A 13,650-nucleotide genomic window follows, 5' to 3' on the forward strand; every position below is an offset into this window, starting at 1 on the left:
CTTTCACCTTTCACCTGTTGTGAACGGGTGGACAGGATCTGGTGCATCCTGCCTTCAGTTCTCAGGCATGTGCCTGCCAGTAGGACTGCAGATGACTTGGTAATTCTCTGCTCAGCTTTTTGAGGAACTGCCAAAGTGAAATGACTCTTAAGGTGTGTGTAGAGGGAAAGGGACGGGAGGTGGGCACCGTACCATCCCTTCTGCCCGCAGCCTCAGGACGCTGTGCAACTTCCCGAGGCCCCCTGACTGTGGTGGGGGGGCTCCCTTTTCACAATCTGCCAAGGGAGGACATACAATGGCTGCCCCTGGGGCGGCCAGATGGGGTCCCGATGTGGGGGGTGTGCAGTGAGCTCCGGCTTTGGTCTGTTTCATTGGGAGAGCTCCGTCGTTGAGGGCCGAACCGGGGACTTTTCATCTCCTCCCCTCTAGCTCCTTCCCTGCTCCACAGCCTGGCCCTGCGAGTGCTCCGTCCCCCCCAGCTCTGACTGTCCCTTGGTTCGTGGCACCAGGGCTGGCCATTACACCCCACACGCTCTTGCATTTCAGTCCTTTTGCGGCTCCTGCCCCGTGGCCTGCCTGGGACCCTCACTCTGCCTCAGTGCTCTGCTGGGCTGGAGATTATGCATTCAGCCAGCATGGCTCACCGACACCCCCATCCACAAACTGCTCTCAGGAACGTGGCACCTGCACACAGGTCTGTGTGGCTCCTCCACCACAGCCCAGAAACCCTGTGAAGCAGGTGGCACCATTGCCATCTGAGAGTGAAACACAGACCTGCTTGTTGCTTTTCTCTGCTCTCGGCGTGCAGTCGGGGTCACTGACCTGTGGTCTATGACACCTTACCTCCTTCCCCTACCTCCAAATGAGAGAGGCCTCATGCTCACCTCCAGGCATCCGTCTCCTGTGCGTACAGGCCTGGAGAGTGCCCCCTGCCCCGTGCAGGGAGGAGCGGGCAAATTCCTTCCAGGTGCCCTTGAGAGTCCTGGGCCCCCACAGTGGCTTTGCGAGCCTCAGTGTGTCACCTCTGAAATCGTTTTGCTGAAGAAGCGTGTGTGCTTGCAAGTCAAGAGGCAAGGGAGAGAGTGGCCGAGGTTTCCTGGTGGGCCAAGTGTGGGGCGTCTGCTGGGACCTGAGTGAGCCGCCCGGTGATGGTGCGTTTGACCGAGCTGTGGTGTCTGCACCACCCACATCACACAGGTCAGGCTTCTTTGGTTTGTAGAGATAAACACATGGATAGCCTTTCCAGAGGCTGGGGAGGAAAAGAGGAGACTGTGCAGTTTCACAGAGTCTTGGTCCATTGCAGCTCCTATAACAAAATACCTTGGACTGGAGGGCCGGGCACGGTGGCTCACGCCTGTTATCCCAGCACTTTGGGAGGCTGAGGTGGGTGGATCACCTGAGACCTGAGTTCCAAGACCAGCCTAGGCAATATGGAGAAACCTCATCTCAAAAACAAAACAAAACAAACAAACGAAAAGTGCAGAACACCTTTGACTGGGTAATTTATAAGTAATAGAAATGTATTTCTCACTGTTTCAGAGGCTGGGAAATCCAAGGTCAAGGTGCCAGCACATTCTATGTCTGGTGGCGGCTGCTCTTGCCACATCCTTCATCTTGGATGAAGGGACAGACAAGCTCCCTCCAGCCCTTTTATAAAAGGGAACTCATCCCATTTATGAGGCGGGCCCTCTTGACCACTTCACTTCCTAATGCTATCACAGCGGGGGTTAAGTTCACTTTGCTTCCTAATGCTGTCACAGCGGGGGTTAAGTTCCAGCATGAATTTGGGGGGTACCGACACTCAGACCGTAGCTTTATATACCCCGCCTCCTATTGTCAGCCTGGGGACCAGGTGGCCACAAAGCATCCTCCCTGCTTCCCTGGAGCCTGTGGCCCACTCCAAGTTGGCCAAGAGCAGAGGTGAGGTCCCAAGAAACCACCATGCCCAGAGGGGCCTCTGCCTCCCTCGCTTTTTACAGGATTGCATGCAGGGTTGAGCCCACTGACCTCAGGGGTCCCAGAAGCAGGTGGGGACAAAGCCAGGAGCACACAGGCCTCCTTTGGAGATGGTTGGGCTAGAGGTGGTGTGAGGACCTGCTTCTAAGTGACAAACCCAAGGTCAAAAAGCCAGGAGGCACCCTGTCTGTGGTGGCCCCTGCGCTGCAGGGCGGCCTCGCCCCTGGTCTTTGAGGGATCGCCCAGGTTCTGGGCTTGACCAGGGGTCCTTGTAAAGGAGGAGAGATAGAGCCTGTGCCCTGTCCCTTCATGGTTTTACAGGGATGTTTTAAACATTTTAGTTATAAAACATTTCAAATGTAAATTATAAAAAGTAACTAAAACAGACACCTAGGCACCCACTTTTGAAATCAGATAGCAACATTGTGATTTTTAAGGAAAGGAAGCATTTCAAATACAGCCAGAGAAAAGAAAGACCTCCCGGATCCTTCCAGGAGCCCGAGGCGGTGGGGACCCGGTGGGGACCACAGCAAGGATGTTGTGGGGCAGTCTCTGGCTGCAAAAGCCCTGTGGTGCCAGTTCATGAGTCTTACCCAACCCCAAGGAGCTGGCGGGCAGAGACTGCACCTGCATTTTAGGGATGGGCAGGGGTTACCATGTTCAGACCCTGGGCTGTGTGCGCGCGCACAGCAGTGCATCAGCCCTTGTGGCCTCCTTCTTAGCGGGAGGTCCTTGTTTCTCATGTTGCACATGAGACAGTGGAAGCTTGGAGAAGACGAGTAATTTGGCCACATCTCATAGCTGCTGAGGGGTGGAGGTAGGATTTGAACCCAAGACTGCATCTGTGAGCCCCATGCCTGTGAGCACCACAGCATGTGCAGGGCTGTCACCAGGCGGGTGGCGCGTCCCCCGACACTCTTGCTTGGGAGGAGGATCTTGGAGGATCTGCTGCTCTGGAGCCTGCCAGGCCCTGTGCGGCCTCCTCCCACGCCTGCTGGGCTCCCTTGGAACCCGGGGAGCTGGAGGCCTGCATCTGTGTCCTCAGCAGTGGAGCCCCAGGCCGGTGCCCTCTCCTGCTTCTGCTTGGTTGGATCTCATCTCCGGGAAACTCCTCAGAGCCACCGTGGCTGCAAGGAGCCCTCAGTATCATCCTGCCTTCCCCCTTGGCTCAGGCCTCCCTGGGCCACCTCGCTCTCCCTGTCCTGTTAGGAAACTAGCTAGTGGGAACAGCAAGGCCTCTACAGGCTGAGGACCCTGGGGCTGGGAGCGCCCCCTTGGCCTGTGTGGCTCTGGCTCGTGCTCGGCAGGGTGCTTCTGGGAGGGCTAAACACAGTGCTCACAGGCCCGGTGTGGTGAGGGCCGGCTGCCAGAGAGCAGGAGGGGCTTCCCTTTGTCCTCTCCCACCCTGGACACCCAGCGAGCCTCCCTGGTGCAGGGGCTGAGCAGCACAGAGGTGTGGGGCTGCGAAGCTCTCCAGTCCTTGGGGGTCTCTGTCTGAAACGTTCCACCCTTGTCCACTCCTCTCATTAGAGTCCGAGAGGCTCTGGGACTCACTGGGACTCAAGGACAGGGAGCCTGGCTGGCCCTGGAGCCGGCCATGTGGTGGGGAGATGGCCAGGAAATGCTGCTCTGGCGGTGGTCAGCCTGGCCTCCAGGATGCAGACACGGCGCGGGCCGGGGGTGGTGCGAAGAGGGGTCCTGGGCTTCCACTTGCCCGTGAAGGAAAAGGGAGGATCACGGTACAAGGGCTTTCTGGGCAAGGAGGACTTGTAGGAACCCTGGGAGGAAGGCACGTGCCCAGGTGTCCTGGGGCAGCAGTGTGGACACAGGTGTGTGGCGTGGAAACCAGAAGGGAGGCCAGGGAAGCCGGGTCCTGCAGAGCCTCCGGGCACCAGGCGGGGAGGGGTGGTCTTTCTCAGGAAGCGGAGGGGCTGTCGAAGACTGTGAGCGGCTGACTGTGTGCCCGGCAGGCTCAAGAAGGTCCATTTTTCCTTCCTGCTGGTGCCCACGTTACTGGCAGGAACTGCGCTCCTGGGTGGTGCAGACGGCTGAGGTCTGAGTGCAGGAATGTTCTGGAACCCTGCCAAAGCTGACATGGGCAGGTGGGCAGTCACACACATCCCTGTCCTTGGGGAGGGGACCATCCAGTTAGGGAGGCTGCCTGGGCTGGGGCCCACCATAACCCTAGCAGGGCTTCAGCGCAGGGCCTGAGAGAGGGCAGGCCACTGTCCACAGGAAGCACCCACAGCCTCTGCCTCCCAGAGGCCACGCTGTGCTCCTTGTGGTTCCACTGCCCTCTCTGGCCACAGTGATTGGCCCAAGGCCAGTTAACTCCTTTGACCTGGGCTGTGGCCTGGGTCGTGGAAGCCCTTTCCTCCGCGATTTGAACAGGGAGATAATATGGGGAACCGACAGCGGAAAGTGACCCAGAGCGTGGTTGTGAGGGGAAAGTTAGGAGGGACATGTTCGGGATGCTAGTGGCCAGTGTGGACTGCCTGCCTGCCAGTGGGCCCACTGCCTGCTGACCACAAGGGAAGCGCACTGCGTGCCTGACCTGCTTCTGACTCCTGGTTCCTGGGCCCCAGCAGTGGTGGCAGGTGGCCTCTCTGGGGCATGAAGCGTGCGCCTGTCTCCTGTGCCATCGCGCCAGGTCACTGCAGCTGTGGAGCCTGCCTCTCCGCCCTTGCCTTCTCGTCTGTGACTCTGCTGACCAGGTGCTGGCTGGGAATGCTCTTGGCTGGGTGGTGTTTAGTCTAGGAAAATTTACAGAATTATTTTAATAGTTTCTACACTTCCCTGGGGCTGCTACTCCTGTCCATCTTGGCAAGGGCCTCTTCCCTTATCTCCTGGGTCCTCTTCTCACTGTGAGCCCCATGAGTAGGGGGAGCAGTGACCCCGTGACAGCCCCCAGCTGTCAGCTCCAGTCCTGGCAGCAGTCTCCCTCACACCCTCGCTCAGGGCTTTCTCTGTCCTGTCTGTCTGTCTGAAGCATGTGAAAGCCCTTCTCTGGAAGCCCTTTCCTCAGCCAGCAAGAGCAAGCAGTTAAGTGCCTGTACCCCACACACCCCCTGGAGGAAGGGGCTGGCCACATCCTAATCCTCAGGGGAAGCAGCGGAGGGGCAGAGAGCCAGGGACTGGCTCAGGGCAGTGTGGGGCTGAGCGGCCAGGCCTGTCGGAGCACTGGCTGTCCCATGGGGCAGGAGGAGCCGCCTGCTTTTGGGTGCTGAAGCGGGCAGTCTGGTGGGGCCTGTGGCGGGGCCATTCCAGGCTCACCCACGGTTTCACCATTGAGACCTGCACACACCCCTTCCCCCCCTTATAGAGGGAGAAATCTGGGGTGCTTCAGCAGTTGTCCCAGCTGCCAACCCTCCCTGCTCCTCCTCGCAGCTGGTGAACCGACTTGTGTACTCTGGCAGCGCGGACAGGACCGTCAAGTGCTGGCTGGCAGACACCGGGGAGTGTGTGCGCACGTTCACGGCCCACAGACGCAACGTGAGCGCCCTCAAGTACCACGCGGGCACCTGTAAGTGACTTGGCCCGGCACGACCCGCGCCACCCCAGCCTGGCTTCTCCTCCCTGCTTCTTTACTTCCTATGCGATTTTCCCTCATTGAGCCTTGGTTGCCAATCATCAATGTCCAATGGCGGTGCCCCGTCCTTCTCCACACAGCCATGCCTGCAGCTGGTTTGCAGAGAAGGTCCAAATAAGGGTTTGGTGGTTCCTCCCCACCTTTCTCCAGGACAGCCTGGGAGACTGGACTGCTGGGAGGGTCTCGGGTCAAAAGCACGTCCCAAAAGGTACATCTTAATTTTCCAAGTGAGACAGTGGCTACCCCTTAATCCAGCCACCTCGAGGACCACATGGGTTTGGCCTCACTTGGCCTTAGGATTTGTATGCAGGGAAGAGAAAATCTAGGTAGCTGTGGTTCCGATGAGGTAGTGGTTTATTTTCTCTCAGGTAGAAGAATTTCAGAGGCTGATGGTCTAGGCTGGAATGAGTGGCTCCACAAAGTAATCAGGCACCCAACTTTCTTCTGTCACTCTGCTTCATCATCCTTAGCACAGACCTTCTGTCTTTAAAGAAGCCTCATGATTCAAGATAGCTGCTACAGTGTCTGCCATCGTGTCATGTTTTAGGCAGGAAGGGAGAGAGGATGGAAGGGTGAAAGGACGCGTCTTCTAGAGAGGATGGAAGGGCGAAAGGATGTGTCTTCTAGCTGAGTTGGTCCCTTTAAGATCTTTCCTGGAAGCTTCATCCAAGGGCTTCCACATACCTCTCTGTCACCGTTCTGTCTGCAAGAGATAGTGAATCATAAAGTCTTTTATTTGAGGAATTTGATGCCAAGATGGAATCAGGGTTATTTTGGAAAGAAAGAAGGGCAAAATGGCTTGTTGAACAGGCAATGAGCTGTCTGTCCTACAGGTCTCAAATTGTCACACACCCGGGCCATTTGGCTCTGCCACTGGGAGGGAGGAGACGGGGTGGGGGAAGAGTCACAGTGGAATATTCAAGTTGACCTCACAGCAAAGGTGTTGGAGGAAGATAGAATGCAGATATCTGAAAATAGATCCCGACATGCCCTCAGGATTCAGGTGTCTGACACGGAAAAATTATTTTTCGTTTGTTCCTGTGTCCAAGCTTGGAAGTGTGGTTACAGCTCTACTCCCAAGTCTGGGTCGTCTAATTGAACACGAGGAAGGTTCTACTTTCGAAGGTTCTACTTTCAAAAGCTCTGGCGGGTGGCCGCCTAGAACACCTCCCCGTGCAGCTGGGGCATGGAGCCTGCAGGGAAAGCGGAGCCTGCAGCCCACTGTTGCCCATCTCGGTTCTTGGTCTTGGCCAGCAAGGCTATGGGATGACCAGACTTTGTTTTTGATCCTCTTCCCACCCACGGGGAGCTCAGCAGCCACACTGGGTTTTCCAGGCCATGTCCATTTGTCTCTGAGTTTGTGGGGGAAAGGCAGAAAGGGGCTAGAAAGAGACCCAGAGATGAAACTTCTCCTCTGGGGCCATTCACTCTATAGTTTTTTAAAGAAAGGCTGGAACAGGCTGGGCACCGTGGCTCATGCTTGTAATCCCAGCACTTTGGGAAGCCAGAGTGGGAGGATCGCTTGAACTCAGTAGTTCGAGACCAGCCTGAGCAACATAGCAAGACGCTGTCTCTATAAACTTTTTTTTTTTTTTTTTTTTTTGAGACCAAGTCTTGCTCTGTTGCCCAGGCTGGAGTGCAGTGGTGCAGTCTACGCTCACTGCAACCTCTACTTCCCAGGTTCAAGCGATTCTCCTGCCTCAGCCTCCCGAGTAACTGGGACTACAGGTGTGTGCCAACCACAGCCAGCTAATTTTTGTATTTTTAGTAGAGACGGGGTTTCACTGTGTTGGCCAGGCTGGTCTCAAACCTGATCTTGTGATCTGCTCCGCCAGCTTCAGCCTCCCAAAGTGCTGAGATTACAGGTGTGAGCCACTGCGCCCAGCCCCCCATTTTTTTTTTTAATTAGCTGGGTGTAGTGGTGCATGTCTGTGGTCCCAGCTGCTCAGGAGGCTGAAGCGGGAGGATCATTTGAGCCCAGGAGTTCAAGGTTAACAGTGAGCTATGATCGCACCACTACACTCCAGCCTGGGCAACAGAGTGAGATCCTGTCGCCTGTCTCAAAAAAAAAAAAAGAAGGCTGGGAACAAGTACCCACAGAGCACCCTCAGATAGGTAGCCCAGCACCCTTACCCCCAGGTGGTCCTGCCCCTTCTCCCCAAGGTCCCAGGCAGGCTTGCGCCCTAGCTGCCCACTGTAGTTACCTGCTCATTGACAGACCAGGACTTCCTCCCTCCCTCTCCACCTCCCATTTCCCTGTGAGCGTTTCCTGGGACGCCTGCCAGGTGTACTGTCTGCCTCAAGTCCTAGCAACAGGGTCGGCTTCAGAGAGCCCAGCCTAGGCCAAGTGAATTCTTCTAGTCCACATCCTCAGTGTGGCTTCCTGACTAGCAGCAGCTTGTCACTTAAAACTGGCTAGAAATGCAGATTCTCAGGCCCCGTCTGCTAAAACAGATTCTGGGATGCGGCCCCATGCTCTGTGGCTAAGCCTCCAAGTGACAGATGCAGGCTGCTGTTGGAAAACGATTGGACTAAGTTCTTAGGAAAAAACCCCAGGGAGAGACAGCCACCTGGGGGAGGAGACAGACTGAGGGCGGAGGCTCGCCCCCGCTAGGGGTCCTGGGGTTGCGTGATCATGAATCCCAGAGGACTGGTCTTTGATTTGGGGGCTGATCCATTAATGAGGATGGGAGGATAAGGCTGCGACGCAGCGGAAGGTGGGCGGACGCGACTTGAGGACCTTACGGTTATCTCCAGGCAGGGTCCTCCCAACCAGGCACGGGAACCAACTTCACCAAACCGCGGAGTGGGGACTGGGCCCAGGCGGTGTTCAGCAGGGGCAGGGCCAGCTGGCGCACAGGCATCTGCAGGGTGGAGCCCAGTAACTGTGGGGATCCCTGTTTCTCTGGAGGGGCGCTGTCCACTTCCCATATGAGCCTCAGGATACCCCCGTGGGGCGGAGTCCCGGAGATGCCCCAGGTCACGCTCTCGCCGCCCTAGGTCACGCTCTCGCCGCCCCATCCCTGCCTGCGGGGGGCCGGGCAGGGAGGGAGGGAAGGAGGGAGGCCCAGCGCGCCCTGTGTGTCCGCAGTGTTCACGGGCAGCGGGGACGCTTGCGCCCGGGCCTTCGACGCGCAGTCTGGAGAGCTGCGGAGGGTGTTCCGGGGCCACACATTCATCATCAACTGCATCCAGGTAGGTCCCTCCGCCTTGCTCAGGGCCGCTGCCCGTGGGAGGGAAGGTGCCCTGCCCAGATCCATCCACGCCGGCGGCCGCGTCCCCCCCGCCTACCGCCTCGCCAGTGACGCCCGCCCCTGCGCCCGCAGGTGCACGGCCAGGTGCTCTACACCGCCTCGCACGACGGCGCCCTGCGCCTCTGGGACGTGCGCGGGCTCCGAGGTGCCCCGCGGCCCCCTCCGCCCACGCGCAGCCTCTCACGCCTCTTCAGCAACAAGGTGGGCTGCGCCGCCACGCCCCTGCAGCCGGCCTGACCCCGCGGGGGCCCTGCCGACGCCAGCCCAGACGCCCATCGGCTCCCAGAGCGCCCTGCCCTGCTCCCCGCGGCTGTGGCGCCCGATGGCCGGGGAGGAGCGAGGAAGCCCGGGCGGGAGGAGAGCCCGGCGCAGGCGTCTGGTTTTTCTTTGGTGGCCAGGAGGCGCTGGGAGCGGGAGTGCTAGCCCTCGGGACCGCCCTCTTTTCCCTTTTAGGGTGACTCCTGCCCTCCCTCCCCCATCCCTGACCTGGCGAAAGGCCTAGTCTCAGGGACCCTCCCACCTCAGGGGCTGCAGGCGGACTGCCCCAGCTCCCCCAGCCCCAGGAAACAGGGCCTTTCCTGCTGAGAGGAAGTGACTTTACAGAAGCCACTGAATCTGGTTATTTTGGCAAATTGTCTGTCTCGAGGGCCTTGAGGGGAACTAAAATACACAGCCTGAAAGTTCAAAGTACTCCTGTGTCCTCTTTTTGTTTTGCAAACTGAGTCTTAGCTTCCTTTCGGATCTTGAGATTCCAGGAACCCAGGGCGGCGGGCCTCCTGCCCTCCGCCTCTCACACCGGCCTGGGCAGCTTTGGGGGTGACTTGTGGAGATGCGGGGCTGCCGCCAGTGTCACTGGTGCAGGGAGTGGACTTGGAAGAGGCCAGGGAGCCAGGGAGCGGCTCTTTAGCCTGTGCAGGTGACAGCGGGGACCCCGCTTGGGAGCTCTCATCATTTTCTGGCATGAATCTGGGAAGTTCCTTCAGGGCCTGGAGTGGGGGGAGGGGGAAGGGACGGGCAGCAGCCCCATCCCCGGGCTCGTGCACAGGAGTCAGGGCAGTGCCTGATGCTGGGAGGTGCAACACACACGTCAGAGCCACCGAGCACCCAAGGGGAGCCCTGTGCGCAGGGGCTCAAGGGGCCAGTGGGGCTCAGTCTGCCGAGAGGCCCTGCAGGAGGCCCCTCAGCACCCTTCACAGCACCTGGAGGGGGCGCTCTTCAGCCCCTTGGTGGTGCCGCTTTCTGCATCCATGTGCCCCGGTTGGCCCAGGTGCCAGGAGAGAAGCTGCAGGTGACAGTGTCTGCCGTGAAGAGCTCATCATCTCGCTGCAGAGAGAAGCATCTGCTGCAGGAGCAGCCCCTTCAAGTGGAGCAGCCCTTTCAGGTAGAGCAGCGTGCACTTCGTACTGTTAATGCAGAAAATACTTCATCAGAGAGGGCCAGGGCCTCCAAGGCTCACCTGCCAGGCCTGATGGACGGGTCCACCCTCGCCCGGATGAACAGGTAGGGATTGCACTGTGGGCAGTAGGAAGGAAGGGACGCAGGCGCTGTAACTCCTCTAGGCCAAACCTCCAAACCCTGGGAACCAAAGCGACCCCGACCCCCACCCCAGGAAAAAGGGCTGGTTGGGAGGCAAGCAGATCGGTGCAGGAGAAGCCGCAGAAACGGCACCACGCACTGTTCTCTGGGTGAGACTTAAGCACACACAGACCTGGGGTCTTGTGTTAGGTATCGTGCCAGGTCTTGTTGCGACCCGGAACCACTGGGGCATGTGGCTGCCGCAAGGGGCGTGTCTACCAGAGAGGAGCTTTCCATCGTGCTGAAGGGACGGTTCCGGAGGTGCAGGCCAGAGAACCGCCTTGAGTGCTGCCTGCGGGCAGTGCCGCCGGCCGGCCCTGAGCCTGTGCAGACGCTGGCACTGACTCCTGCCTGCCGAAGACACTGTTGCTTGGTGATGCTGCACTCTGGCCTGAGCAGCCCCTCACTGATATGTCAGCTCCAGTCCCCACCTTATCCAACCACATCAGAGAATGGAGCACGCATCAAGCCATCCAGAGAAACCAAATGGGGTGCGGACCCAAATCACGGGCGCTGCACTCACTCAGCATTTTTATAGCAACACACATTGGGGTAATTTCTACTTCCACCGCACAGAGAGCTTTGCGAGATGCTGAGGACATAAAGACAGCCAGATGTCCATTCTCTCTCTGGTTTCTGAGAGCCAGAGAGACTTGGTGAGTGAGAGACTCTGATCTGAACCCAGGCCTAGTCCCCTTCCAGCCACACCACTGTCGCCTTGCTATGAACGAAGAAACAAGGTGTCTGCTTTTGATAAATTGATTGAGTTGGCTAAGAGAGGAAGGACAGGAGCTACTCATAGGACATATGGGCAAGAACACAGGGACACGGTAGGGCAGTGATCAGCATCAAGGACACCTAACCAGTTGTGCACACCATCATGCTGGCATGGGCTGCCCTCACCTGCCTGCCACATGCCCCTGCCTACTCCTGCTCCTCTAGTGGCATCCAGCCTCCCCACTGTGATCAGCAATCATACCATCCGCCGCCATTCTTCCCACAACTCATACCTTCTGGCAGCCATGAACATGTCACACTCAGACTGTCCTGCCCCAAATACTATCTCATTTGTCCCACATCTAGACTGTTCTTTGTCCCACAGCTAGAATGTTCTTTTTCCTTTGACTTCCCAAGGAGAACCCTCCCAGGCCCCCTCCTCTGCAACAGTCTCTCCTTCTCCAGCCTCAGCACCCTCCTGCCCCCTCCGCCACCACCTGTCCAGTTCCACAGGGTCAGTTGTAGGTACAGCAGGCCTGGCCCGAGTCTCCATGCCTGCAGGGCAGCCCGTCCTGGATGTAGCGCATGCCCAGAACTGCCCCCACAACCGGCTTCCTGTGCAGCTCGCTCTTCACAAGACGGGGAAGAGTTTTGGGGCCTGCTGGTGTGTCACTGCTTCTATGATGGCTAAAAACAGCTGGGAAGCTAGAAGACACGCCTGAACCAAGCTCAGGACAGCGACTTGCTAGCAAAAAGCTTCAATTCAGGCCCCAAATCCAAGTGTGGCATTGTGTCAAATGAGGCTGAGACTTCACGTCACCTCAGCTCACCAGGCACTTCTGAGGCAAACCCTGATAGGTGCATTTCAGTCCCCTGCCCAGGATCCACCCCAGCCCCACTTGGCATGTGGCATCTTTCACAGCAGGTGCCCTCTGCTGCTTCTGAGGTCATCCTTCCATCTCCTCACAAAACTCAATGGAAACAAACATCTTGCAATCACGATGAAGCACTAGTCACCCAGACGCTTTCCACACCTGCAGCTGGGGAGGCTGAGTCAATTACTGTAAAGTCTGGGTGACAATTTTTGAATATATTTTCCACCTTTTATTTCCATCAGTATCATCCATTTAAGAAGAATGACAAGAAGTTTCCCATCAGTCCAAACTGGACCACCCACGCTTTATGAAAAGGTTAGAGCATTTCAGCCAGTCCCACATGACCCATCCGTCTTCAGTCAGTGCCTTCTGGAAGGGAGGAAAAGTCTTGGATGCACCTGGAACTCAATCCACTCGGCATCTGGCTGCTGCTGCAGTCCTGGGGCTGGAAGGAGCCCCCACTGGGTGCACATCTACAGAGGAGTACGTGGCGCAGTGAGGACGGTTACTGCTGGAGCCGACACACAGCGAACTACATACTTTTAGAAAGAGCCTCTGTCACATGGATAGAACAACAAAAAACCCCCACAAAAACCTGGAGAAAATATATCTAAGCCTCTGATAGATCTCTTAGCTAGCAGTGAGTTCAGTATGACAGCACAGCGTCTACAAATATTAATTAAAAATAAATTGCTTTGGTTAGCATTTAAACCTTTCCCATTCAGTAAAAGATTTCTGTAATGAGGAATGCTGAACATATATAAAGTCTGACAATCTTGAATTTCCGGGGCGTGTTTTACTGAACTAAGAGCATAAAACACTGGCGCCCCAGGCTGAAGGCGTCTGCTGCGACCTGGTGTGGCCCCCAAGGCCAGCGCCTCATCACTATGCCCCACAGCACTTGGAAGGAAGACTTAAAGGATGATTTGAGGGGTGGGGGAAGGGTGGCACAGGAACCCATGGGGCACCCTGGCAGAGATGGCAGCGTGGGAAGCAGGAAGGCCATGGGCAGTGGGTGCATGAGGCAGGCAAGCCGGGCAGATGGAGCCACAGCTGGAGAGGAAGTGGTCGGGATGCCCTTCCCAGGACCCTGCCCGGGACACCTTCCCCAGGATCCCTGTTCTGCGGGACCTCTGTTCCTTCCCATTTCAGGGTAGAACACCAAGCTAGGGAAGGGGTTAGGGACGCAGACCCGGGAGGCAGATGGAACGACCTACACCAGGCCAGAGGAAGCTTCTTCCCCGAGACCACGCATGAAGGCCCTGGGACCCCTCCTGGGCTTGTCCCCTGCCCGCCCCCTCCTATACCCAAAGAGGAACTTGCAATTCAGATAAAAAGTAAGAACAGAAAGAGCTGCATTCGCCTTTTCATAATGATAGCATTTATAAGCAGAAAATTAGCACTATTTCTGTTCATTATTTAGTTTTTCTTTGTTGCTGACTTCATATTTTCTACATAGGATAGGTACTCTGCAATAATCATTTCTTCGTCTTCCAGAGTTGAGTCAAGATAGTCTTCCTCATGCTCCGGAATGTCTTCCAGTATCTCATTGACGGCCTCTGTCTCCATGTCTTCGTCTGTTGAGGCACTAGAGGTTCCTACAATAAAATACCGCGGGAGTAAGTGAATTATGTGAGGATTGTCCTGGGGACACTGCACAACCACAGTCAACCTCAGACTGTGC

The 13,650-nt window shown here is 57.1% G+C and overlaps 2 protein-coding genes across 8 annotated transcripts in view; one reads left to right on the forward strand and one right to left on the reverse strand.

Moving 5' to 3' along the window:
* Positions 1-12,635, forward strand: part of WDR86 (WD repeat domain 86) — a 32,092-nt gene extending 19,457 nt beyond the window's left edge. For 4 of the 5 annotated variants that reach the window (XM_021936432.2, XM_021936431.2, XM_021936434.2 and 1 more), the window contains exons 4-6: positions 5,344-5,479; positions 8,637-8,740; positions 8,872-9,489. In XM_021936432.2, the coding sequence (XP_021792124.1) occupies positions 5,344-5,479; positions 8,637-8,740; positions 8,872-9,036 (405 nt within the window). In that variant the 3' untranslated portion in view covers positions 9,037-9,489. Of the gene's footprint in view, positions 1-5,343; positions 5,480-8,636; positions 8,741-8,871; positions 9,716-10,066 lie in introns of those variants that run through there. The other variant, XM_003896884.5, reaches the window with a different exon arrangement.
* The window catches only part of NUB1 (negative regulator of ubiquitin like proteins 1), a 32,901-nt gene continuing 31,417 nt past the window's right edge, over positions 12,167-13,650 (reverse strand). For 2 of the 3 annotated variants that reach the window (XM_009204236.3, XM_009204237.4), the window contains exon 16: positions 12,181-13,564. In XM_009204236.3, the coding sequence (XP_009202500.2) occupies positions 13,386-13,564 (179 nt within the window). In that variant the 3' untranslated portion in view covers positions 12,181-13,385. Of the gene's footprint in view, positions 13,565-13,650 lie in introns of all 3 variants that reach the window. The other variant, XM_003896886.5, reaches the window with a different exon arrangement.

Source organism: Papio anubis, chromosome 4 (genome assembly GCF_008728515.1).
Source record: "Papio anubis isolate 15944 chromosome 4, Panubis1.0, whole genome shotgun sequence".
NCBI classification, from domain to species: Eukaryota; Metazoa; Chordata; class Mammalia; order Primates; family Cercopithecidae; genus Papio; species Papio anubis.